The sequence below is a fragment of the Uloborus diversus genome, chromosome 2 (genome assembly GCF_026930045.1).
Source record: "Uloborus diversus isolate 005 chromosome 2, Udiv.v.3.1, whole genome shotgun sequence".
NCBI lineage: Eukaryota > Metazoa > Arthropoda > Arachnida > Araneae > Uloboridae > Uloborus > Uloborus diversus.
The window spans coordinates 12,186,360-12,212,751 of NC_072732.1; the positions used below are offsets into that span (position 1 = coordinate 12,186,360).

General features: G+C 35.7%; 1 protein-coding gene across 1 annotated transcript in view; it reads right to left on the reverse strand.

Annotated features, from left to right (window-relative positions):
- LOC129217814 (obscurin-like) overlaps positions 1 to 26,392 on the reverse strand; it is a 48,202-nt gene that overhangs the window by 13,703 nt on the left and 8,107 nt on the right. Inside the window, exons 7-12 of the mRNA XM_054852153.1 lie at positions 25,498 to 25,662; positions 22,770 to 22,907; positions 21,572 to 21,737; positions 18,833 to 19,006; positions 13,699 to 13,815; positions 10,586 to 10,825 (exon numbers count right to left, since the gene is read on the reverse strand). Of these exons, the coding sequence (XP_054708128.1) occupies positions 10,586 to 10,825; positions 13,699 to 13,815; positions 18,833 to 19,006; positions 21,572 to 21,737; positions 22,770 to 22,907; positions 25,498 to 25,662 (1,000 nt within the window). The remainder of the gene's footprint in view (positions 1 to 10,585; positions 10,826 to 13,698; positions 13,816 to 18,832; positions 19,007 to 21,571; positions 21,738 to 22,769; positions 22,908 to 25,497; positions 25,663 to 26,392) is intronic.

A 26,392-nucleotide genomic window follows, 5' to 3' on the forward strand; every position in this document is an offset into this window, starting at 1 on the left:
ACAATTCTCAAAAGCACTTGTTTAAAATCAAAACAATCAAATAAAAGAGGGATCTTTTTTGGTTTTTGTACGTGGTAGAACAAGCCAAAATCCGTTTTTAGCCAATTTATAGTAAAGGTTAAAAGTAAAAAACAAAGAAGCATGAAATTAGACAATGCATCTTTAAAATGTCACTGAAGACAAAAAACAGAGAAAAATAATTAGGATAATTAAATAAGTACAATAAATAATTAAGTACCAGATAATTAAAAATTTAAAAGTAGAGTTTTCAAATACAGACTCGGAGAGAAAATGACTAACGTCGACTCGTGGAATTTCAAAGTCTTCAACTCCCGATTCCCCAAATTCCTTTTCCCCAAAATCAATCCTACTCCGACTCTGCATTCGCAGCCTTGACAGAGATACTGACTTGGAGGGAAAAGAACCGACTCCTACTTTGGATTTCAAAGTCTTCGACGCTCAACTCCCACTCTTTTACCCCAATATCAGTCCAATTCTGACTCCACGACTCCGACGACCTGATTTTTACAGCGAAACAATGACTGTTAAGACAATGCTTTAATTTTCATTTTAAAGTTTTAATTTATTTACTTTATTTTCGGGAACGGAAAATAAAAGAAATTCGGAGTGCTTTATTTTTTAGCAGAAAGAAAGAGCTGTAAAGATGATTTTTTATTTTTGATGAAAACTATTCTCTTAAGAATGTATTTTATTATTTATTTACTTACTTTCAAAAGTATATTTTTTAATTTATTTTTTGTTTTGGAAACGAGGAAAAATAAATTCCGATGCTCTTTATTTCACCCAAAAGAGCTACAGCCGATTTCTTCTGATGGAATATATTTATTTTGATGAGCATTTTACTTTTAGTTATTTTTTTAAAACTATTAAACATTTTTTTTTTAGCTGCATTGCTTAAAAGGGGCTACTACTTTATTTATTCTTTATGTATCAATTCATTTCATCAGATGAGAGAGACATTTTGTTTTTAGAAATCAGGGGGCTTAAAAAGTTAAAAATATACAGTAGGTGCCGCTTAATGTGGTCACTTGGGACATAAACAATTTGATAACAATAACCGATTGATAACAATAACCGAAAAGAATCCCGGCGACATAAAATAATAATTTTTTCAAATTAAGAAACATTTATTTTTGCAACTGCGAATTACAATCAAAATGACTCTTTAAAACGCAGTTTTAAGTTATAAATTACTAAATTAGTAGAATGGGAATATCCGAACTTTGAAAGAGAAAACTAAAATATGCAATTTTTAAACACATAGTAATCTATACATATAATAAAATAAGATGTTTGTGTGTGTGTGGCGCGCTTCCCGGGAAAACGGCAAGGCCTAGAAAGATGAAATTTGGTATACAGGGGCTGTTTTTGCCGAAGATGTGCACCTCGGGCTTCGATTTTTGATATTTTAATTAGGAAAAAAGTTATTTAATAATTTATGTGCTTTTTTTGCACTTTTTAGTACTTTTTACCTCACAGACCCCGAACCAATCACACCACACAAATATATTTTGTACTGTAGTGTAGGAAGTTTAATTTTAAATATGATGAATGAAAACAATTTGAAGACAGAGCAATTTTTGTATTTTTTACGAATTTTCGAAAAACCCTTTAATTTGCAGTTTTTTCCGGGTTTTATTTTTTTTAAATATCATCCTGCGAGAAGTATCAAAGCCTCATTTCTAAAATTTGAGTTGGTAATAGTAAAAACATTTCGCCCTCTTCAAAAGAAAAAAGTTCTTAAGAATAAGCAATAGTTTTTTTTTTTTTTACAATTTTTTTAAGCTGAACACATCATGTCTTTCCACGCATCGGTAGAAAAAAGGTTCTTCATTCCTTTATGCCTCTGACGTCACTACTTGGATTTCGATTCGATATTTACGACGGAATCTTAATCTCAAACAATGGTAATCTTTTTTTTTTACTATATAGCTTACTTCTACATTTTATGACGTGATGACCACGTGTTTTTCCGGCAGCGCTTGCTTCTTTTCTTTCCTTTTGTTTTTATTTAGGGATTGCATTTAATTCTTTTTCCATCCCCCCCACCCCCAAGTTGGACGTTTTGCTGTATCTATAAAACGAAATATTTCATAGTTGTGCGCATTTAATTCAATAAAAACAGCGAGATTTTCTTTTCTTTGTCAAACGCTACTTTTTGCACACTACGGGGAATTTTGGAGATAACTTTTTTTTTGCTCAACTTAAATTTAAAAAAAAAAAGCGGTTTTTTGAGTGATCTTTGTTTTTATTATGAAATGGGCGAGGAGGTTAAAATAAATAGTGGTAGATCGTAAAGGTAGATAGCCGCCGAAGGCGGCAATCTTGGCATAAAAATGTGAATGGCACAAAAAAAGATATAGATGGATTGATTAATACTGCTGCCAAATTTATTAAGACAGCCGTCGAAGGCGGCAAATGCTAAGTAAAAAGGTAAAGTTAGCCAAACAGCCGCCGTAGGTGGCTGCTTGCATAAAAGGCGAATGGCGTAAAAAGGCGAACCAGCTGGTCGCCGCAGGAGGCTAGTAGTTAAAATAAAATATGACTTACGATCAAAAAAATCTTTCAATGACGTTATTGAATTTTTGCAATGAATTTTTTCATAAGCAAACAAAAGGCATCTTAGGGGGAGTCGGTGGTGACTGAAAATGAACTTCCTGTAATTCCACTTATAGAAAAAAGTAGTATTGCTATTGAAAACTACAAAATGCTACACAGAAAGTTAGTCTCGTCAGGATTTGCCTTTGTATTTCTGTTGATTGAGGACCAAAAATGGGGAAAAAATTGAAAGTCTATGAGCAAGTGATAACAATAAACGAAGACACTGATTACATTATCCGACTTTTTTAAACATGTGTTAATATACAAGTGTTCCGGGACTTCGTGAATCTGATAACATTAAGCGAATGATAATATTAACCGTGATCACATTAAGCGGCACCTACTGTATGTTTAACATAATATACAGTCTAAGCTAATAAAGAGGATATCGATCAAATGCTAGAAATCTCGATGTTGGTATACGGGAAAGTAGGTTGATTTAGCACTAGTGAGAACTTCTCGTTTATATTCTTTCATATACGGTAACGATGTTTTAAAGAAGGAATATGTAGAATTTCTTCAAAAACAGTGATTAAATTCATGTAAAGATACTGTATAGTTAAATAGATATTCATAACAGCTTTGCAACAATATTTTAAAATTAAATACAAAAGAATGAATGGCTTAGTTGGGAAATTGTGGTCTTAAAAGCTCAAAAATGATTCGTGGTATTTATCTGAGGATCAGTGTACCTGGAAATTCGTTTCATCGCCTTAAATATTTTTTTTTAACTGTGTTTCAACGAAGATTTAAATTTAAATCGATGACTAACAAACATATACTAATCCTTAAGGTAGCAGCAGGAATGTAATACAAGAAAATTTCATGTAATTTTCGAATTTAAACTCATTATTCACATCTCGCATAGTTTTAAGGGAGCGTCTTTCTGTCGACGTGCCTATTCCCAGGTAGCAAACTTCGTTTCATAAACGTTTCAAAATGATTTTCAATGTCGTAGCAATCACTTTAAAACGTTTATTAAATGACTAGTGGTACCCGCACGGCTTTGCCCGTACTAGAAAAATTGAAAGGTCTTTTGGTACGCCTGTATATTTACAAATAATGTATGGTGAATTTTCTCGCCAATTGGCTTGTGCCCATGTTACGGTTCCACGTTATGATAATTTCGTAATTTACTCGTCCATCTTATGATATTTTTCTTCTTAAAATTGGAATAGAAAAAGAACCACTTCGAATTTCCGAAAAATCGCTTCGAGGTGCATATCCCCATGCTACAAATTAACTTTGTGCCAAATTTCATGAAAATCGGTCGAACGGTCTAGGAGCGATGCACGTCACAGAGATCCAGACATCCAGACATCCTCCGGACAGAGAGACTTTGAGCTTTATTATTAGTAAAGAAAAAAGCCGATAACTCCGACATTTTGGGTCCAAAAGAGAAGGTGTATGTGTACCAAAACCACGTTGAAGAAAATCTCTACGCATCGGATGTATTGGTTGATAGATGCTTGATTACTTTTTTACTTATAATAAAGCTGAAAGTCTGTCTGGATGTCTGGATGTATGTAGGATGTTTGGATGTCTGAATCTCTGTGACGCGCATAGCGCCAAGACTGTTCGGCCGATTTTCATGAAATTTGGCACAAAGTTAGTTTGTAGCATGGGGGTTTGCACCTCGAAGCGATTTTTCGAAAATTCGATGTGGTTCTTTTTCTATTCCAATTTTAAGAAGAAAAATATCATAAGATGGACGAGTAAATTACGAAATTATCATAACGTGGAACCGTAACATGGGCACAAGCCAATTGGCGAGAAAATTCACCATACATTATTTGTAAATATACAGGCGTACTAAAAGACTTAAATTTTTCTATTATGGGCAAAACCGTGCGGGTACCACTAGTTAGTCTATAAAAGAAGAAAATTTCATTCATTTTGATTTAAAACAAGGGAGGTATGAACATGAAATTGTTCGTAGGATACATTTCCTAATAAACTATAATCAAATTTAAGAAATCAATTTTCTTCCTAGATTTGCTCAAAGTGGTGTCTTAATAAACTTCTCACCAGTTACTTTTACGAAATTGACTAGTTAACGAATTTCCGAAAACTTGAAACAAGGCGCTTCGGATCGAAAAACTTTTATGACCAAAAACCCAATTATTGAAAATTCAGAAAACTCGCATTTTGAACAAAATACTTTTCACACGCTAACAGCAACAATCAAAACACTAATACAGGAACTTGACAAATATTCTCAAGTTTCCTGTTAAAATCCATCACCATTGTTTATTTCCCCATCCGGGTGACTCTTAAAAACAATAAATTAATAATTAACTACAATTTATTAAAAATTTAAAATTAATTACAAAACCTGAAAAGAGGCTTACACCAGCTTGCAATCAGCCAATGAGAGCGCTTTCCCATGATTCCTTACCTAGCCAACCAGAGCCTAAGTTGCATCATCTCTCGCGGATAATTTAAACTGTTTAAATATTAAATTTATACAGTCACAAAGTACTTAATTACCAAATATAATGATATTTTCTTTTTTTTTACTGAAGCAACCACTTAGTTAGCACAAGACTAGCTTATGACCGTGAAGATTTAAATTTCTAGGTTTTTCAACTTAAAAATTTAGTAACTTGTTAAAATCTTATTTGAGACAAGATAAAGGGACCTTGAAATCCCAGATCTGTCCCCCCCCCCCATTCGAAGATCTCTCTTTTATGACCAATATATCAGATAGGTCAACCTGTCCTCTACAGTGGCTCTAGATTTGAGCTACGGCTTAGGGAATGGCTAACAGAAACACCTTTCTTTTACGATACTTCTGCATGCAAAATAAACTTGAAACGCACCTGTGACTTTAATGTCGCATGCCGTTACATTTTGTCCAACAGAGCTTTCTGCGACGCATGAGTACCTTCCGCTGTCTTCCTTCATGACATTGTCGATAACGAGTTCGTAACACTGAGACTCCTCTTCGCTGTACCGAACTCGACCCACTGCGCCTATTTGTTCCTCATTCTTGAAGCTGAAAACACGTGAATCTACTTTTAACAAAATATTACAAAAAAAAATGTGTTCTGAAATAGAAACATCAAAAATAACAACACATGTAGGATAGACTGACTAAATGAATAAATAAACACCAGGTAATTAATGAATAGTTTTGAGTTTAAAAATAATATTTTTTTTTTCCTTAAATGAATTGGAAGTTGTGTGTACATCCCTGCTACATATTTCCAAAAAGAAAAGGACTTGAATATGCTGTGTTTGGTCAATGATGCGGGGGGGGGGGAGTATTCATTGGGTTAGTTCAATTTTTTTTCACTTCAGCCCCTTAAAATTAACGGAAAACCGGAAAACAAATTACCCAATTTAAAAAACAAAAAAAAAATAATAATTTGAATTTTGACATCTTGAATTCAAATTATGTTTTTCGCAATTACGAGTGTGTGTATGTAGGCGTGTGTGTTTGTGTGTGGGGGTATGTGTGTTTGTGTGTAGGGGGTATGTGTATGTGTGTAGGCATGTGTGTTTGTGTCTGTACTGGCATAAGTGTGTGGATAGTTGTGTGTATGAATGTGTGTGGGGGGGGGTATGTGTATGTATGTATGCGTGTGGGTTTGTGTGTGGGGGTATGTGTGTTTGTGTGTAGGGGGTATGTGTATTGTAGGAGGTATGTGTATGTGTGTAGGCATGTGTGTTTGTGTCTGCTGGCATAAGTGTGTGGGTAATTGTGTGTATGAATGTGCGTGGGGGGGGGGGTATGTGTATGTGTGTAGGCAAGTGTGTTTGTGTCTGTGTGCAGGCATGAATGTGTGGGTAGTTGTGTGTATGTGTGTGTGTATGTGTAGGTGTAGGTGTCTGTATGTATGCGTGTGTGTATGTGTTTGTGTGTGTGCGTGCTCGTGTGTATGTAGGTGTGTGTATGTATGCACGCGTGTGTAGGACATGGATGCAACCTGGAGACGACTTTCGCTATAGGAGCAGCATCGTGAGGAGCCGGTCGACGGTGATGGTGCGGAGGGTGGCGGTGAGAAAATAAAATGATAGGACGTCAAAAACAGTCAAATGAAAGCAATAAGCAATCGTGATTGCTCAAAAAAAAAAAAAAATACATTTGTCAATTAAAATGCTTTTGCTGTCATGCGATAAATACCAGTTTTTAAATATTTTGTTAATGACTTTGTTTTTAAGTGTTCATTCACTGGACGGTCTAGCATATGGAATTTTGTTGAAGTGTTTGATGCAGTGAAAAGAGTCAAACGTTCAAAATACCCATTAGTTCAAACAAAGGAGCGCGGTCTTGAACTGGTATCATCTGATTGACTGCGCTCTCATAGGTGCTTTTAGTCAAGATCGAGATTGGGAATTTTTTATAGTTTCCAAAGGCTCGGAGCACGTTCGGTAGTCGTAACTACATTGTTACCAGTCACCACATTTTTTGTAAACCAAATAAAGAAAAGTAAGTAAACAGCATATTTTTTAGCTATTAAATTGCTGCGAAAACATAAAAACTATTAGTTTAAATGAAGGTTAATGCAACTAATATCATTACGGTTAATCGATAACCAAGATGAGGTTGCGAAAAAAGGCAACCGGTTGGCGACTGATGAGAAAATGTTCAGTCGCCATTTTTTTTCTTATTTAGTAGCCTTGTGGCAAGTGGTGGCCACTAATCTTAACAGCTAATCTAGCCCACAGCCAAGATTTTTTGATGAGTTTAGTAATTTCTGTGGAGATAATTGGAAACGAAAAGTTGACCACCGTAGATTTGGAAAAGGTCAAAAAAAAAAAAAAAAAAAAAAGCCTTTTATTAAGTAGATTCACAATTATGATGATAAAACAAAAACTCCAGGTACAAGGGAGAATAAAATGACATATTGTTACAAATCCGGCACCACTTCGAGAAGTTCCGTAAATGATGAACTGTCCTTGTGAAAACACGGCATATTTATTTACGAATTCGTACAAAAAAAATCATTAACGAATTTGCCACTGAATTATGACGCCAACTTGGCCAATATCTCTTACATTTCTCGCCAATGCCGTAAGTGCAATGTTAAATCGCATCTGTGCGGGCAAGTCAGAATAAAAATAAAGTTTCAAGAACTATTGTAATTTTGCGGGAAACGTAATGAAATTAACGCCAAATTACAGAAAATTGAACATGTAAAAACATAAAAATGAAAATTATTTACAAAATTTGTAACAATTTCTTCAAATTGAAGTTAACTAAACTTACAATTTCACTTTAGGCTTCGGTTCTCCCTCGACTTGAACGCAGATGCGGAAATCCGTGCCTTCCTGCAGTTCGATATCGCGCAGTTTCTCCCTGAACACAGGACCGTAGTGCAGGACAGATCCATCCGGCAGTGTCGGTGGAAGGCTTGTAGGGGCTGGAATAATGAATTAGCTACCATAATTATTTATTTATATATCAATCCATAATGCACACAAGTTTTTAACCCAGGAGAACTCGCGGTACTTTTCGTCACACGAAAGCTCGCGGGGGGCTTCGTAGGTCCGGAGTGGTTATTTCAGTAAATTGAGTTTTCAAAACAGAAAAAAAAATGTGTTTTCAACACTGAATTATAAATAGATAAACAACCTCTAAAATATGTTTTAAAAAGTAAGGTTTAAGAAAGTTTCATAATACATGAATCTAAATCTTCTTCTAAGCATGACTGATGATCGCTATACTGTTCTGTGTCAACTTCTTCTTCATCATCTTCATTAAGGGAGTCCTCATCAGTTGAAACCTCAACTAACAAGGTCTGCAACCTCTTCATTTCATCTTTGTAGCTTAAATAGCGATGCATTTCGCAACCTCTTCCTTTAAATTCACAATCTGAAATGAAAAGCGTGAGCGCTCGCTCCGGACCTCTGAGGCCCGAACCGGAATTTTCTGGGGAAAAGGGGGTATGTACATTCCTGAAAAGCATGTGGTCAGTATGTCGGTCATCTTGAACGCAGCTACTGTGGACCTCATTCATTTCCGTTGAAGGGGTGATTTTTGGCAGCGTAGTTTTGTAATGACCGGGCTTGAGAGACCCTATGCGAGTTCTCCCGGGTTAAAGAAAAAACGCTTTCACAAGTGTAGGGGCGTGCACAAGGGGGGGGGGAGAAGAGACACCTGCTGGGCCGGGCCCGGGCCCGAAGGGGGCCCGAGATTTTTAAATACAGGGGTGAAACTTATGTAGAGACGTAGCGGTGAACAATATAGAAGGGTAAAAATCACTTGTAACGGGCCCCAAAATTTCTGTCCACGCCCCTGTCAAATATTTAATTAAGGTCAATTGACCAGTGTTTGCCACTGCACTAGTAGTTGGCACTTATAATTAAAAAACAAACTGACAAGAGAATTAGTGACATTGTTCAATCATTATGAAATAGGGATTAGATTTGTAATGCTTACCTTTTTTTCGATCAATTCTTAGCTGACCATTTGGCACCTGTGTTTCTCTTACTGAGTTCTTTTTTCCTTGTAAGTGTCAACATCTACAGCAAGAGCGAACTACTGGTGGTTTTAACTTATGTTACTATGTGACCAAAATTTGTAAAATCTATGCATTCATCAATGCGGGTGACTATGCTTCAACTGCTTTAGGTGGATGCTAACACCGACTTTTTTCTTATATCAGTACCATTGTACTCATTGGGTGTCGCCATAAAAATTATGCTTTATTATAGAGAAAGATAAATTTGAAGTACAGGTAACTCGTTCTTCAATGTGTGTACGTACTCTTTGCCCAAGTAAACTTCATAAACTTAAAACCGCTTATAACAAATATAATTTGTAAGTGTAATTAGCAAAGCTTTACCCATGAAAGAATGTAATAAATGAACGTGTGTAACAGTATACTGTTCTGCGAAGGTGGTGCAAAAAAAATTTCTAAAAAGGAGGGAACTAGTAATTGAAATCAGAGAATATAATGTTCCAGCTCGCACACGCGGTATAAGAAATATATGTATAATGCAATAAAAATAACCATGCCTTGAAAATAACATTTTTTTTAACTTTTAAAAAGTTGCAGAAGGGATTTAAAGTAACACTTTTTCCATTTTTTTTTTTTTTTTTTGAAAAATAGTTCTAAAAACTACGCGGGCACGAGTAGGGACAGTATATTTTTAAGGGGCTGCGGAATTGGTGGTAAAATGATCAACTCCGACCCCAAAATGAATCCTGATTAGATTCCACGACTCATATTCGTATTCTGTAGCCAGGGTAGAACAGCAAAACCGAAGGGAACATGACCTCCGGCTCCTGAAGTTTTAAAATCTTCGACTCCACGACTTGGACTCAGTCTCCACAGTCCTGTTTTCAATTTTGTTCTCATTTTTTACACAAAAATGAATAAGATAAAGAAATTAAAAAAATAATAGTCATTAAATATTTTCAATAACTGCAATGCCACAATTCAGCAGCAAAATCAAAATATCCATCATAGTATTTTGTAGTAAGTTACCGCCCTAAAGCCAGGGCTAAGGGCAGAAATACTTAAAATACACCGCCAGCTCAGTTATTCCATCCGAGGACTGCAGTTTCGTGCTTTTTAGCACTCATCAGCCCGGAATAGGAATTACATGAGCTGGAGGCGAGAAACCTCTTAAGGGGTATCCCCCTGCACGAAACTGCAGTCCTCGGATGGAATAACTGAGCTGGTGGTGTATTTTAAGTATTTCTGCTTTAGCCCTGGCTTTAAGGCGGTAACTTACTACAAAATACCATTCTTTGCCATCAATCTTTGAGTTGAACCGCACCATTGCTGCGGTCGCTCATCTGGTTTGCTAATTCTGCATTAGCTACCAGTTTGTTTGGCTCTCTTGGCTCCCTTAAGAGGTTTTTCGCCTCCAGCTCATGTGATTCCTATTCCGGGCTGATGAGTGCTAAAAAGCACGAAACTGCAGTCCTCGGATGGAATAACTGAGCTGGCGGTGTATTTTAAGTATCCATCTTAGTGAAACAAAGTAACGAATCCCGATTTCTCACCTGAGCTGACCGTGAGAGGGGCGCTACAGGATGTCGTTCCGTGAACATTGGACGCGATGATCGTGTAAAGCCCCGCGTCACTGCACTCCGCTTTTTTGATCAGCAGACGATGTCGTCCTCCATCCTCCACCACCAACTTGCTCCTCTCGGAGGACACGTAAGGGGCGTTGTCCTTCAACCACGCCACCGTGGCATCCGGACTGGCGCAGATTTCGCACTCTAAGACGGCTTCCAGCCCCTCTGAACGGAAAAAAATATGAAGTGAGTCAAGAGGATCGCTGTCGTATCATATTGTTACAAATTCTGTAAATAGTAATTATTGTAGTAACGTAACCTGTAAATAGTTTCCCGTAATGAATATACAGCCCCTATACATTCGGCTGAAGTATATAATCCCCCTATTTCTTTTTTTTTCTGTTCATTGATAAAATTTGATAACGGTCTACTATTTTCGAGAAGCGTTTGGAATCTTGTGGAATATTTGAGAGATTTCTTTCGATGCTTATAAAAGCGTCCCTCGTGATAAAAAGTTGAGTTTCGATTGAGAATTTGTACTGAGAGTGTATTAGCTACGTTTATTGCGAGGCATTTCGCTGTGTTGTTTTCGTATTTGGAAGTAAATACGTGTGTAACCGTTGAGTTTACGGTGTTGAGTGATACTTGTTAAATTTCTGATGATTAATTTAGCAGTTGTTGACGCTCTTTCCTGTACATAGTGTAAATAAATTTCCTGTATTTTTAATCAAGAACTGTGTCGTCCTTTCAAGAAAGTTGGAAGTCGCACCGGATCCGTTACAATATCTTTAAAAGAAGGTCTGGTCAGACAATATTTACGAGAAATTATTTATGTAATCGGCGATTAATATTAATTATTCGCCATGTTACTGTGCGCTGGGAGCAGAATATTAACAAGAGCTCTTGAAGCACAGTATGTGTACTTCAAATGAGTTTTCTGCTGATGTTTACCAATTGCACTCTTAATCAATTGTACTGTAGATAAATAATTTCAAATAACTTATAGCATTTAATATTTTTATTCCTATTTTTTTTTTAAGTTAAGATAAATAAGCAGAAAATACAAACAGTTTTTATTTTATAAATTATTGACAAAAGAGCAATAAGTTAGTGTTCTTACAATTTAAAAACCATAATTCGATTTAAGCTTTTTTTTAGCAGTATTCTTGGGTCAGAAAAAAAAATCGTACTTTTGGTACAAAATCTGAAAAACTCCAAAAAATACAGCTGTTGTAAAAACCCATGTCAACTAATAAGAACGTGTTCTCTACCATTTTTAGCGCTGTACACCGTTTTAATAATGTTAAATTGTTTTGCATGTTAAGTTTTTTACGTTAAGTTACAGTGAGAATCGATTCACATAATCAGATTTAAAAAAAAATCTAAACATCTCATGCTATATAACACATTAAACTAACATGAAGTACATTGATTTTTTTAAGTAATTTTTATACGTATTTTTATCAAGATCTATTTGTCTTCGGGTTGGTGCGGGAATTTAATAGTTTTCTAAACTCAATGAGCTCTGTACTGAAACTCTATTTTCTACGGAATTGGAGTGTGATTTTTAGTTTGGTTTAATCGTAACGAGTATTTTAATCTGATTTTTCTTAACAGGCACTTGAAATCTTTGCGAATCAAAAGAGATTGCGAGGAAATCTTCGTGGGTTGGGGAGCGGCAGCGAGCAGGGTAGTTACCCCCCTAGTATTTTTAAAATCTTACTATCTCTTCAATATAAAATCAATTTGAAGTGTCTGTGTTCAATATGTTTGATAATATAAGTATTTTAAATAGATGCATTATTTTGCCCCTGTATTTGCATACAGCTATCCTGAAATATGATGTTCATTTCAAAGTTTGCAAACAGCATACGCGCTCGTTTGACTTTTACTCATAAGCTCAAATTTGCTAACCATCAAGAAATTATCGCTACCTGGTCCTATGATTCTAGGGAATAGTGATTTGGCTGACATAGATCTATGATTACTTTTCGACTAACTTAAGGCAGCGTAAGATCCAAATGGATCTCGGTTTAAGTCCATCTTGTCAGGTATTAAACTACATAAGGCTACAAGTGAGAAATTCACAAAAACAATCGGACAATTTTGAAAACATATAGGATTTTTAAAAAAGATTTTACTGTTCGCAATAATCATTTAATTCAATTCTGCATTCTCAATATAAAAATTATCATTTTTTCATACTAATGAAGACATATTTATTTCACATTCATTACTGAAAACTTATTCTTTTATAATAAAGAGAAGTAAAATTTCGATACTATAGTAACAAAAATACAGTTTTGGAAAGAAACACTTAATTTAATTTTAAAAAGGCTTATATCAGCCGTTAGAAGAGCAGTAGGGATTCTTATTAATGCGCGCTCTCCTACTGAAAAAGGTCACATTTGCATAAGGTGCGTAGACAAAATCTGACGAAGTAGAAGAAAACTGACTAGAGATCTAAAATCAGCTTGCCCATTTCTCTCTAAAACAGCTCAAAACTCTAACCCTTTAAAAATTTTGTTAACCCCTTCAGACCAGGTGTCCGGTACACCGGGCATACACTTGAAACAGCTGCTAATCATTTAATAATTGATTTAATTATTTGATTTTTTTTTGTAGTTGACTCTTTACATTCTACTTATTATAATCTGTGAAATCATTTTTCGCTTTGGGATTGACAACACTGACATATAAGGATTGAGAGATAGAGAGTGGTTCATTTTTCCAACCATGGATTTTCATCTGAAAAGCGAGGTTTTTTTTCCTGATTTTTTTAAAAATATATAATCTTTAATTAATCTTTTCAAACGCTTATATTATGTTTTATAATTGTTTGTAGAACATTTTATAATGAAGTTTGTTCGGTATTTTGTCGTTTTTGTATATGAAATATTGATTTCAACAATATAAGTCCGGAATATTGGACGTGCCATAACTCTTTTAATTTTTCTCCTACAAACTCAAAATTTTGTCTATAAGATACCCTTTACCATAGTACACTCTGTACCAAATATCAACATTTTTGGTCCAATATTTCATAATTCCGACTGAAGGGGTTAAAAATTGTTCCTCTGTGTAATCTGTCAACTTACCTGAAACTGCTTGCGCTTTGAGGGGCTGGACGAATCGGGGCCTTCCCGGGCCCCCACTCTCCGGCTCTGATGGGGTGAGGCAAAGCGAGGGCTCGTCCTCCAGTGCGGATTGAAAATCTACAAAGGGGGCACACAGGGGGCAGCCTGTCAGTCCACATGCGTTTTAAAGAGGAAGCCAGCATACACATTAACAGCAATTAGCGTACACACACCTCTGCCGTTTAGTACTGGTTAGGCATCCGATTATTAAGAATACCGTCAAGGGTTTGGGAAGCTGAAGAGTTTTGCTTCAGTAGCTGCTGAGGGCTTCGATTTGTTCTTCTCAATACGGCGATGAATTTGTTCCTAAGGTCCCAAAAGAGACAAAAGATTGTCTGTACAGAGTGAGAGTGCTGTTCTGAATAGAGAGGACCAATAAATCATCTTCTATTCGCAATGCAAAACACTACGCATTCGAGAAAAACAGTTAACTCGATTCTCGATTTCCATAATCATGAATGGGTAATGTTTTATTTTAAAACTTGAAGCGTTGTAATAAACGAATTTCAGAATGACCGACGTTCAGTACGCTATCATAATACTACAGTAAAACCTCATTAAGTCGTCACTCAACGGACCAAAAATTTTTGACTACTTATGTGGAGTGGAAAATTAAGGAAGAAAAAAAAAAAGCCTTACAAATATTCATGAATAGCAGTAGAATTCTGTGAGAAAAACAATAGCTAATGTAATCAATGTCTATACATTAATTGAAATATTAAAAAGAGGGAAAAATACTAATGATAGTTACTTTGTTTTCTTCTCTTACTTATACATTACTAAATAACAACAACTTATTTTAATGTACTTAAAATACAACGCCAGCTCAGTTATTCCATCAATAACTGAGGAATTATGATGGAATAACTGAGCTGGCGTTGTATTTTAAGTATTTCTGCCTTAGTCCTGGCTTTAGGGCGGTAACTTACTACAAAAAAATTATTTTAATGTAGTTGCGATACATTAATACAATCCTTCAATGTTGACTCATGAAGTTGTTGCTTACGGAAAAGAATCTCTTCTAACATACATCAATCTTAAAATTCTGTGTTTGGAGTTCCTTGAACGGATGTTAAATACTGACTAACTTTCTCCAGGTATTAGATTTTGTATGTCTTGCTGAAAGGGGTTTGATTCATACTCTTGGCACTCGGCAGAGTCACAGCAAGAAGTATCCTTTGAACGACCAGAACGGAGGATCGAGATTTCAAGGAAAAATGACTTATCAAACAGCCTTTCAACTTAGTCCGACACTATTTTCTAAGATCCGATAAGGAAAAGGAATTTTAGAAAACAATTTTTGAGTGACTAGTTAACCGGGTAAAATTAAATTTGGTGAGCGGAAAAGGCGGGTCATTTTACATTACTGTGAATGAGACCTTTTCAGGACCAAAGAAAAACGACCACTTAAACGGAGTGACCACTTAACCGGTCGACTACTTATTGAGGTTTCACTGTATATTCAATGTAATATTGCATCATGATAGCGTACTGAACGTTGATCATACTGTTATAAATAAATTCAGCAATGGATAATTAACTTTATCTCCAGAGAAGTTTCCCAATATTGATCTTTACTTCGAGTACATTTGTCTTGGAAAACAAACAGGTAGTGGAAAATACTTCATTGAGTGCCTCAGCTCATGTCAATGTACACTAAACATAAGGATAATTGTAATTAATGTACATGAAGATAGCTTCCTAAACCCCATCAGGAACATCTAAAAATGTGTTATTTTGATATATCTAAAGTAAGAAACGTAATAGAAACATTAGTAATATTCCAAATAAATTTGACCCAACTGTGAATATAGAAAGTAAAAAGTTACGGTTGTTTGTCAAACATAGTTCATTGATTTTATCAAACTTAGTTACTTTCATTTTGTTAGTTAAAATTACTGAAATAAAATGTGGTTACATATTTATGCATTTGTAAAGGTATAAGTCATTTTACAATTACTCATTAGAAAAACTAATTCTGCAAAGCGTCAGTGGCAAAGAGCATTTCTTAGTAGTTCCTTAGATTCATTTTAGTACTTTAGTAGTTATTAATTAACATGTAGAGATTCCACGCAATGCTTGAGTAATAATTTTGTCTGTAATGTTTGTGCTATTTCACTAATAACGTTTTCTATAATACGAGGAGTAAAATTTGTTATTAAGGATTTTCTTTTCACTTGAAGATTTTTATTCCACCCTCCCTCCCACACAGACTCTGCCAGGTGCCACGTTTTAAAATGACATAATTTTGGGGTGAATAAAATTATTTCGTATAACAAACTTTCGTGGAAGAAATTTGGCTTAAAACTATAAAAATAAGAAATACAATCCGCATTTTAAGTTCAATCACATTCGTAATTCTGTATAAAAACTCTTCTCAAGCGTTTCCTCTTACTTATTTATGTATTCGAAATAAGTTTATATTACGTGTGAATATTAGCAAAAATAGATAAATAAGTATAACAAAGTAACGAAGAATGAAATAACGAAATAAGCATGAGGAAATTGAGCTGCTGTACATTAGAACAGTATTGACCCGGCCAAATTTCGAAACTTGCAGGATAAGTAAACCCCGCTTGAAAAACCTGTCTAGCGCGCATTTCCGATAACCCGACATTTTTAATATCTAACACTTTTCGGTTCACACTGAATCGAGTTTTCGGAACTCTACTGTACAAGGTGATTCAAAAGGAATGAACCAACTCCGAAAATTTGATATTTTCAAAGTAATTATGTGAATCAGAAAATGGAATTAGCTATTCTAAGTATCTGATGGTTGACGCTGATCAGTTCGAGTATTTTCAAATGAAAAACTGCCACAGCGATTGATTGGTCGGATAGGGGCGCAAAGAGGTCTCTTACATCTCCAGACCTAACTGGTATTGATTTCTTTTCTCTGGGGGGGGGGGGTTGTAAAGGACAAAGTCTTTGTTCCACCGCTACCTACTGACTTGAATTATTGAATAACAACAACGATCGTGACACGCTCCAGAGTGCTTCGGGAGAGTTCTCTTTTAGTCTCGATGTAGTGGGTAAAGCAAGGAGTGGACCTATTGAGCACTTGCAGCATGTAAAATGAAACTTGATTGTGCGTTGAATACTTGTAGGGACTGTTGGGATAAAAAGACACAAAATTGCATCGCATCAACTTTAGACCCTTCCCTTTACTTGGATGAATCGAGCAGAAAATTTTGTGCATTGTGGTCTCAGGACTACACTCCCTGCTTACGTTCGACGAGCACGACCGGTAGCGACCGGTTAGTTAATCACGTGACAGCTAATGATTACGTGCTCCAATCAACCAATCAACTGCCTAGTATGGTAACCGGTGTGATAACCGGTTGATCATAGAACGCTGTGGTTAGTAACCGATTACTTACCGGTCGACCGGTGAGTTTCGTCGAACGCAAGGCCTTAGAGTAACTGGGCATGAAAAATTTACTTTATGACCGTTTCTTAGCGAATGCTATCAAGATTCCTTTTACCCAAGTGTGTTGCTTTTTACCCCAGAGACTATAGGGCATATGGAACCACCCCATTTATTGCCCCATAAGCATGATGTGAGTAGATAACCGCAGTTGTACGCCATCAGTTAGAGGCTGAAGAAGTTCCACACTAAGAATAATTAAACTGCGGCCCGTAGGTCTCATGCGACCGCTGGATCGTTCAAATGTCATCTGACATCATTTAAAAAGAAAAATCATTCAAATAACTTAATTATACGCTGAATTCACGTTAGAAACACACAAAGGTGTGATTTACATCAAAATTTAATCTACTCAAAAATTGGAGGAATGAAAAACTTAATTGCCCCTATTCCATTTTCTACTCCATTTACCCTAAATTTCAGGATTTATGGACAACTGCACATCAAAAATCGCAAAGCAGGTGAAATTCATAGCTAAATGTTTTAAGTAAACTTTTACATGATAAGTAAAACTAGTTGAAACCAGTTAGTTTGTGTTTATGGAACTGCTGGAGAGGAAAATGTAGGATCACAAACTTTAAAAAGCAACTTTTTTCACAGCAACTTCCTCAAAGAATGATGACGCCCATTTAATTGTTTAGAAAGAGGCGAAACTCTCAGAATGCCTACCTTATGTTATCTAGTTTTCACTCACCAGCAGTAAGGAAAAAACACACCGGTAGTGGCCAATGCTTCAAGTAGTGGCCACTTCAAGTTTAAATTTGAAAAAAATAGAATTCCAGGTCTCCTAATGGATTCTAAAGTGCATCAAACGTGCAGGAAGTATTACCCTCTGCATGTTTGAATCCATTAGGAAACCTGGAATCCTATTTTTCAAAAATAAACCGTAAAGTGACCACTACTGAAACACTGGTCACTACTAGTATGTCTGCAATATAGTCTCTAAAATGACCACAAGGGTTTTCATAGAGTGTGTCTTCATCTATTCCATGTTTCATTTTACGCCAACAGACTCTATGTTAGTTTTTCTTATGTACGTAATGGGGTGGTTTCCTTCAGTCAAAAGTACTACTTTCAATCATTGAAATAGATAGAATGAGCAAAAAAAATAACATCAATCCAGAAAATACTTTCATTTTCCCCAACAGCTTTTTTTTTCTTAAATCAATTTTTTAAATGTCCTATTTTTCAAACAAGGCGTGGTCTTGATGACATTACAAATGATGCACTTTGCCGCTTCTTTGTACCGTGATTCCACGTTATGATAATCAAGCAGCGAATTACAATTGCGCTCTACGCTTGCTATTAACCCTATCGTTGCCAATGCACGTGAGTAAAGATGCGAATTAAGTATTTTGTTCTGCGATTGGCAACATTGAATGGCGTTTCATCATTTGTGATGTCACACGACAGAAGTGTAAACATTGAAAGCGCACCGATTTAATATTTTTTTTTTAAATATTAAACTTAAATAAATTATTTAAAAAATGGTCAGATCCTATGTTTTTAGGCATGCTCTTTCAGAAAAAAATACTTTTAAAGTTTTGGAAACGACACAATTGCTTAACGAAATACTTAGTCAGGAAATAGGTTCATTCTTTTTGAATCCCCCTGTAATGCGCATGGCCGTTTTAAAGGCAGCCATTTCATCTGCAGCCGATCTCGTACCTTCGAGGGAGGTGAGGGAGCCGGATCGGACGCTCTCCGTGACGACGGTGTGCATCTCTTCGTAGGCGTCGAAGTCCTCCATCACTTCCACCGTCATCTTCTGCCTCTCGTACAGTTCTTCCGCCTTGGCCGCCTCCACTTCTACGTCGTCCTCGTCATCGCCGAGATCCTCCACTGAAAAACGTCGACCTGCATCAGTTTGAAAACAGTCCTTGACAGAAATATTTGCTGCTTTTTTAATACAATGGAGCACCTATTTTTCATGCCTTTTCCCCCTTATAGATGTATGTATTTTTACCTATGTATATATATGTATATGTATGTGTGTGTGTGTGCGTGTGCATATGTATGTGTATAATATACACATACATATGATAAAACGTCATATGTATGTGTATATTATACACATACATATGCGTGTGTGTGTGTATACATAGGTATGTGCGTATGTACGATATGTATATGTTTTTCAAGTTTTAAGTTTCTTTCCCTCCCCCTCAAACACCATGGTACCCTTTTCCGGTTAAGCTAGAAATGGCATGTACAAAGGTATCATAAAATAAAACGTCTCAGACAAGCAGGGCATTAGATTAGTAATGCACAGCAATTTGGCACTTCGTCGGGTTTAGACTGGTCAGGAATAATTACTTTTCTTCATTTTTCATAGAATAGACACATATATATACATACATATTATGTATGTATATATATGTGTATATATGTGTGTGTGTGTATACATAGGTATGTGCGTATGTACGATATGTATATGTACTTCAAGAGTTTTCCCTTCAGTTTCTTTCCCTCCCCCTCAACCACCATGGTACCCTTCACCGGTGAAGCTAGAAATGGCAGGTACAAAGGTATCATTGGTTTAAAATAAAATAAAAATATTCGTATGCTGGTTAACCAGGTCGATCCAGATTATCTTATTTTTTGACTTCCTTTTGCGGGGAAAAAAAAGGAGAGAGAGAAATAACTGTACGGTATGTGTTATATGCACCTGAAAAATAATGTCTATGAGTAGGGTAGACCGTTGAACGTTTATGATAATTTTTTTCAATGAATTTTTCAATTTTTATACTTTAACTCTGGAAATTTTAGACATTGCGGTTTTATGAAGCAGTTAATGGAGTCAAACTTGGTATATTCAGTTGTTGCTCAGCTTGAGTTTTTAACGGTTAAAAAAATTATATTTGAGTCCAAGTCGGGTGCGTAAATTTGCCCCGTACACGGAGAACGTTTACGCATATTTATTTCACACCTAACGTGGTTCTGTTAGTGTTTTGAACATAATGTCTTACCATCGCTAAAATAAAGCAAATTTATCACAGACTGAATAGTGCATAAAGTTGAAGCTGAAGGGGCATGAAGACAGCACTATATATGATTGTAAGCTATTAGATACGAATGTGTAACTTATTTATAAATTAAACGGTAATTTTCAAAACTGAATAGCCGAAAAATACTGAAAATGTTTGAGACAGTTTGGAGCGAAAAACGTGTCATGGGCACGTTTAAGCACGACACAGGAAGAACGATCGTAAAGGTGCTCCGACGTTCAACGCGTAAACTTGCCCCGTCTCCAAGTTTAAATTTATTTTTAATGTGCAAAAAAAAAAAAAAATAAATAAATAAATAAATAAATAATAATAACGTTTCTGTTTATACAACTACAAATCTTTAAAAAGGATAAAATTCTGTCAATTTTTATATATTTGTTTACTCTTAACTGAGTATTATTTATTCCCAATAAGCTTCAAAACGTTCAACACAAAATTTACTCAACTTGGTGGAAAACAGATTATTCTTTCTAAATGCTAGACCGAAGCTCAACTGATGCTCAAAAACGTGTGAGAATATTTGCTAGGGAGCAGCAGCGATCTGTTATGAGTGTTGGCTCTCCAGCTCGGTCTACCCTACTTTTTTTTTTAGTTCTGTTAAAAATTTAAATATAAATAAGTTAATATCATGACATAAACGCTTTTGAAATCACCAATCTTGAGCCTAAAAAGTTATGTAGGAAAACTGTATATAAAAGCATTGCAGTTATCGTCTTTTTAAAGATGTTCCATCATCCGAAGTTTTAGTTTCCCTGTTTTTCTCTTTATTTAATTTATTTTCTTCATAAATAATTTAAAATATATATAAAATCCAGAAATACGAGTGTTTTACTTGTTTTATTTTCTGGAAGCCAAAAAATTCAATAAATCAAAGTTTCTAAGTGAAAGAAAGTAAATCCTTGGTTTACGTAACCTTCGCAGCTTTGATGTTTTTTTTTTTTTCTCTTATCTCAAGAAAGACGTTCCTTTGTTAGAAAAGGTTCAAAGGAGGGCTACACTAGGCTAGTTAAGCGACTTCAAGATTTAGCTTCTGAGTAGCCTAGCTCGGCCCAGAGAGTCTGTTGCTGGTTGCCTTTTTTTTTTTTTTTTTGTAATTGTATTTTCAGAACTTTTGAGCGTATGACTTGGAGTATACATACGTAGAAGAAAAATCATATGTAGTCAAGATTTGTTGAATTTTTTTTCTTGCATTGCCGAAACAGAAAAAAAAAGCTTTTGCTTGAACGTTGCAATTTTCGGTATGAAACAAAAACGAATTGTAGTTCAATCACGCTATTTTTTTTTTTTTTTAATTTTTACTACTTTGCGGGATTTTACTTTGCGTCTCATGCAATTTTCGGGCCAACTTTTTCAGTCTTCGGCTCTTTAGGTATCGTTGAATCAAGCGATGCATCCTTACCGTGTGGCCCGGATGATTGCTGTATTTCTTTTAGCCAGTCCTCCTTCTGTGCCAAGGACTTGCTCCTCATGGTAAGGGGGTAGCCAGACGCTCCGGGCTTCAGGCTCTGGAAACGCATCTTCAGGTCGTCGTCATCGGCATTGTCCACAATCTCTACCTCAGGCAACTGCGCAAAACAAAAGGTTTCAGACAAACATGGTATAAGGTTAGTAAAGAACAGCAATTTTGCACTTCTTCAGGTTTAGACTGGTCAGGAATAAAAAAATTTCTTCGTATTTCATAGAATAGACATTTTTTTTTTTTTTCAATGGCAGAGCGATTTCGAAAATTGAGTTTCGAATCAGAAAGCAAAGCTAGAAGCGAAAAGGCGTGAGAGTGAACAGTGAATTGTTTTCTATTCAACAAAATTATTTTAAATTACAAAATATTTTGTGGTACTCAACAACAATATATTTTTAATGTTGATCCAAAAAAGACTGCCGAAGGAGCTACCTAAATGGGCTATAGAAGAATGTACCTTAGTTATTTGAACGTAAACCATATTTAACTACGAAATAGAAAAGGATACTGGTAAATGTGTTGTGTTAGTCCATATATTAAAAACCCAAAATTAGGTGGCGGTATTTCGTTTAAAGCGTTTCTTTCGTAAATAAATTTGTATTTTCTTCTTCAAGCGATTACAGTTTCAATAGAAATAGATATTCTTATGTTAAAAAAAAAAAAATTGCATTTGGTTGACTCTAGAGAAGTTATTCCAAATTGCATTTCCTATCTTGTTTCTTTTAAAACCAAGATATTATATACGAGAAAATTGTCTCTAGCGCAAACCCAAGTAATGAAAGTTAAAAAAGCAAGGGAATTGTAAACTGAATACTTGATCTGACACGACATAGTCTGTGACTCTAATAAATCTGTAACTCGTAACTCGCAGTATTACTAGTTATTGTTTTAAATTGAGTTTGCAGTTTTTGAAATGAAAAGAAAATACATCTATGAATGATCATGAAAAATAGATATTTCTTGATAAGTGTAAATGAATTTCAAAAATATAAATCCAGTACTACAAAGAGTAGAGCAAAAAAATCGCCGTTAATACTTGCGAAGAAGAAACATAACATATATGACACAAACTGAAATGTATAAACATTGAACTGCTGTCGGCAAATCAGAAATTATTTGGGGGGGGGGGGGGACTGACCTTGATGACGTGCTTGACCAAGTATATGGATCTGTATGTGCCGACTCTCTTGTGGTCCGTCACGAAGATGCGGCCTTTGAAGAGCAAAGCGAATCTCTCTCTGCGCATGCCACTCGGCTCAAACACCTCGAACCAATCCTGAAGAAGGTAAAGGAAGTTAATGAGTTTTGACTCGTCACAGCAGTTCCTGAAAATCCGAGTCCTGATAATCCGAGTTAACTTAGACAGATCTCTTTCCCTCTGCGAGCGAAGAAATTTCAATAAAATTGAGTGTTTTAAAAGTGACCCTGGGTGAGTGGAGGAGAAACATCCTAACTTCAAAAGTTGAGCGCCGGAGATCTCACACCAGACACATTATTAACAGGATTTAAACCATTATTTGTGATAAGCTCTCGTCACCTCAGCTGAGGCGACGCAAGTCCTGTTAATCCTCTAATTATTCATCTAGTATTAACTGCGACCATTGTATGATCGCGACTCTTGTATTCCGTCTCCCTCTTTTACCAAGTATCCTTAAGATCCTTGGTTGATTTCCGTTTATTTGCCACACGCAAACAGTGCATGAAAACAATTCGCAACTCCAGCGCTCGAATACGCTACCTTGCGGTGATTTACAAAACTGGCGAAAAAACTAAAACAATGCGTTCCACGTGTGTCTGTTGGTAAACACAAGCAGTTTCTTTATTTATTAACGCATTCGATGTGTCTTAGATTGCTTTCAGCAACAGAAATTGTTTCATCCCTTAATGGTATTCTCGAGCTTCTCAAAATAATGTTAGTTTTCATTATTTCCCTCTAAAAAGTGAGATGATTGTCGTAAATGGTGAAAGCGTAAACACACGAAAACTCTGGAATAACAAACTTCGCATTTGCTCTGTTCAATGCATTTTTTTTTTTTTTTGAAAGAGGATAACGATATACCTGGTAAGTTTTTTGTTTGTTTGTTTGTTTATTGTTTTGTGTGAATTAGTACGAATATGGATTTTTTTTTTAAATCTTAAGCTCGAAAGAAGAATTTGATAACATTAGCAGAAGAATTTTAGAGCTAAAATCTCCGCCTAGTTTAAAAATAATTTAACTAACCTTTATTTTACTGCAGCATTTAGTTGGAATGGATAGTACTATGCAAAATAGTTTGTTGAATACATTATCGTTGAACGAAATGAAAAATGCTTAACTGAGAAAGAACGTTTAGAATTAACAAAAACAAAAGCTGAGAATTTTTATCGCCGAATCGTTTAGGGTTATAGTTTTAGTATTGGGCGAGCAAAGAGCCCTTGGCGAGATTTTGCATATCAGTTAAACTATTTTTATTTTTTTATCATGAGTGGATTAAAATGGTAGAAAGAATACAGAATTCGATAAGTTTAAAGAAATAATTGAAGATCAATTAAAAAGAAAACTATCACCATGTATCCGTGTGAATTTTATTGATGATTTGCATAGCGTGATAGAACTAAATCATTTAACCGACAAATTAAAAACTTGCGGAGCGGAAAAAAAAATTTACCGATTCGACAATTTGAGAAATAACTCAGCTACAAATGTCAAACAATTAACGCTTGCCAAACAAGACAACGAAGTATCATCTTCCTCTTTTGATAATCAATCGTAATATCATACAGTTAAATTATCTAGCATTAAATCTTGTCACAATAAAAATGTAGTCCCAGCAAGAACTGATAAATATCGAATTCAACATCGTGGAAATGGCTGCTTAGAACTACGAACTACGTAATTTGCATTAATTTCTGACGTTTAGTAATGCTTCTTGAATTCTCATTTCTTTCTACTTGGACCAGAATATCCACAAGACTTTAAAAATTAGTTTGAAAAAATAAAACAAAAAAGTCATGCGTACAAACAAAAATTACTTGGCTTATTAGCATTTTCTACGCTACGGCGTGCGTTTGTTTTACCTTTTTCATAAGCCATTAGACGGTGGCTGGCGTGCCCCCTATAGTTTGTTGGAGTTGCGGAATTGTAAAACTAGTATTTTACGTCTATCAGGAAACTTTCTTCTATATTTAGCTTTGACACACAAAGACTCAATAAATTATGAGCGCAAGTTTCATGAATAAAACTGTATGGAATGAGTTTTTTAGAATAGCACAAAAACGAGATATTACCCTACTTGTTACTCAGGTTTCTCCCTTTTGGTATATACTGGATTTGTTATTTCTGTAACTTGGAATAACAACAACCCATATCAGACTTCAACCAAATTTAACTTATGACAGAAATCTGTCCACAAAGTAGTAAACTTTTCAGTGCCACAACAAACAATGTAAAGCAGTGCTCTTTTATTAAGTCATACTAATCACATTTACCAAAGGCCTATTTGTTTATTCTACAGTAAGTATCTTTATGAACAACAGCAATGTCACTTGTTGTCCGATCCCAGTTAAAAAAATTAAAAAATATACGTAGATTCTTAATGTATCATGAGGCAATAATCTCTTGAACTGTTCAAATTTTCACTAAGATCAGGCATGAATGTTAGTAGAGCCAGAAAAGATTATTTTAAGACCACATTTTGCAAAACTCATAATTTTCACATTTGTTGTTGTTATCCAAGGTAGAGATTTAGAAACCTCCAACTGAAAATTCATTTCGTGATTTCAATACATTACCAACTATAAATTGAACGCACTGTTAACTCGGTGTTAGTCTAACTGTACACTGTTGCACTGCTGCCGCTTTGTTATAACCAGTGGGGAATACTTACATGCTTGAGGATGCGGCCGAGCTTGTGCAGGTTGCCTTTGTACCCCTGGATGGAATTGATGTACTGCAGGTCGACAATACGCTGCGGGATCGCCTGCATAAAGTCATGTGCACGCTCCAGGTCCGATGTGTCCTCTTTTAGACGAGCCCCATATTTAATCAACTCCTGAATGTAAAAAAAAAAATAATAATTTGAATTTTGACCTCTTGAATTCAAATTATGTTTTTTCGCAATCACGAGTGTATGTGTGTGTGTAGGCGTGTGTGTTTATGTGTGTGGGGGTATGTGTGTTTGTGTGTAGGGGGTATGTGTTTGTGTGTGTAGGCATGTGTGTTAATGTCTGTGTGCAGGCATGAGTGTGTGGGTAGTTGTGTGTAGGTGTGTGTTTGTGTTTGTGTGTGTGGTGGTGTGTGTGTATGTGTGTATGTGTAGGTGTCTGTATGTATGCGTGTGTATGTGTTTCAGTGTGTGTATGTGTTTGTGTATGTGTGTAGGCGTATGTATGTGTGTGTATGTGTTTGTGTGTGTGTACGTGCGTGTATGTATGCGTGTAAGTGTAGGATATTGACGCAACCTGGAGACGATTTTCGCTGGAGGAGCAGCATCGTGAGGCGGCCGGTCGACGGTGATGCTGCAGAGGGTGCTGGCGGGAAAATAAAATCATAGGACCTCAAAACAGTCAAATGAAAGCGATAAACAATCGTGATTGTTCAAAAAAAAAAAAAAAAAAAAAATCATTTTTCGTTACCAATGATGAAAGAATCGCAAAAAGTTCTCTTCAATAATTTATTTTTCTCAACTGGCTTGAATTTTTCGTTCTAGTTAACTTGCTAACAAACCTTTAACAATTTCCTGGTCAGGTGGGGAAATGTGGTAATAAAATCTCCATCTTTGA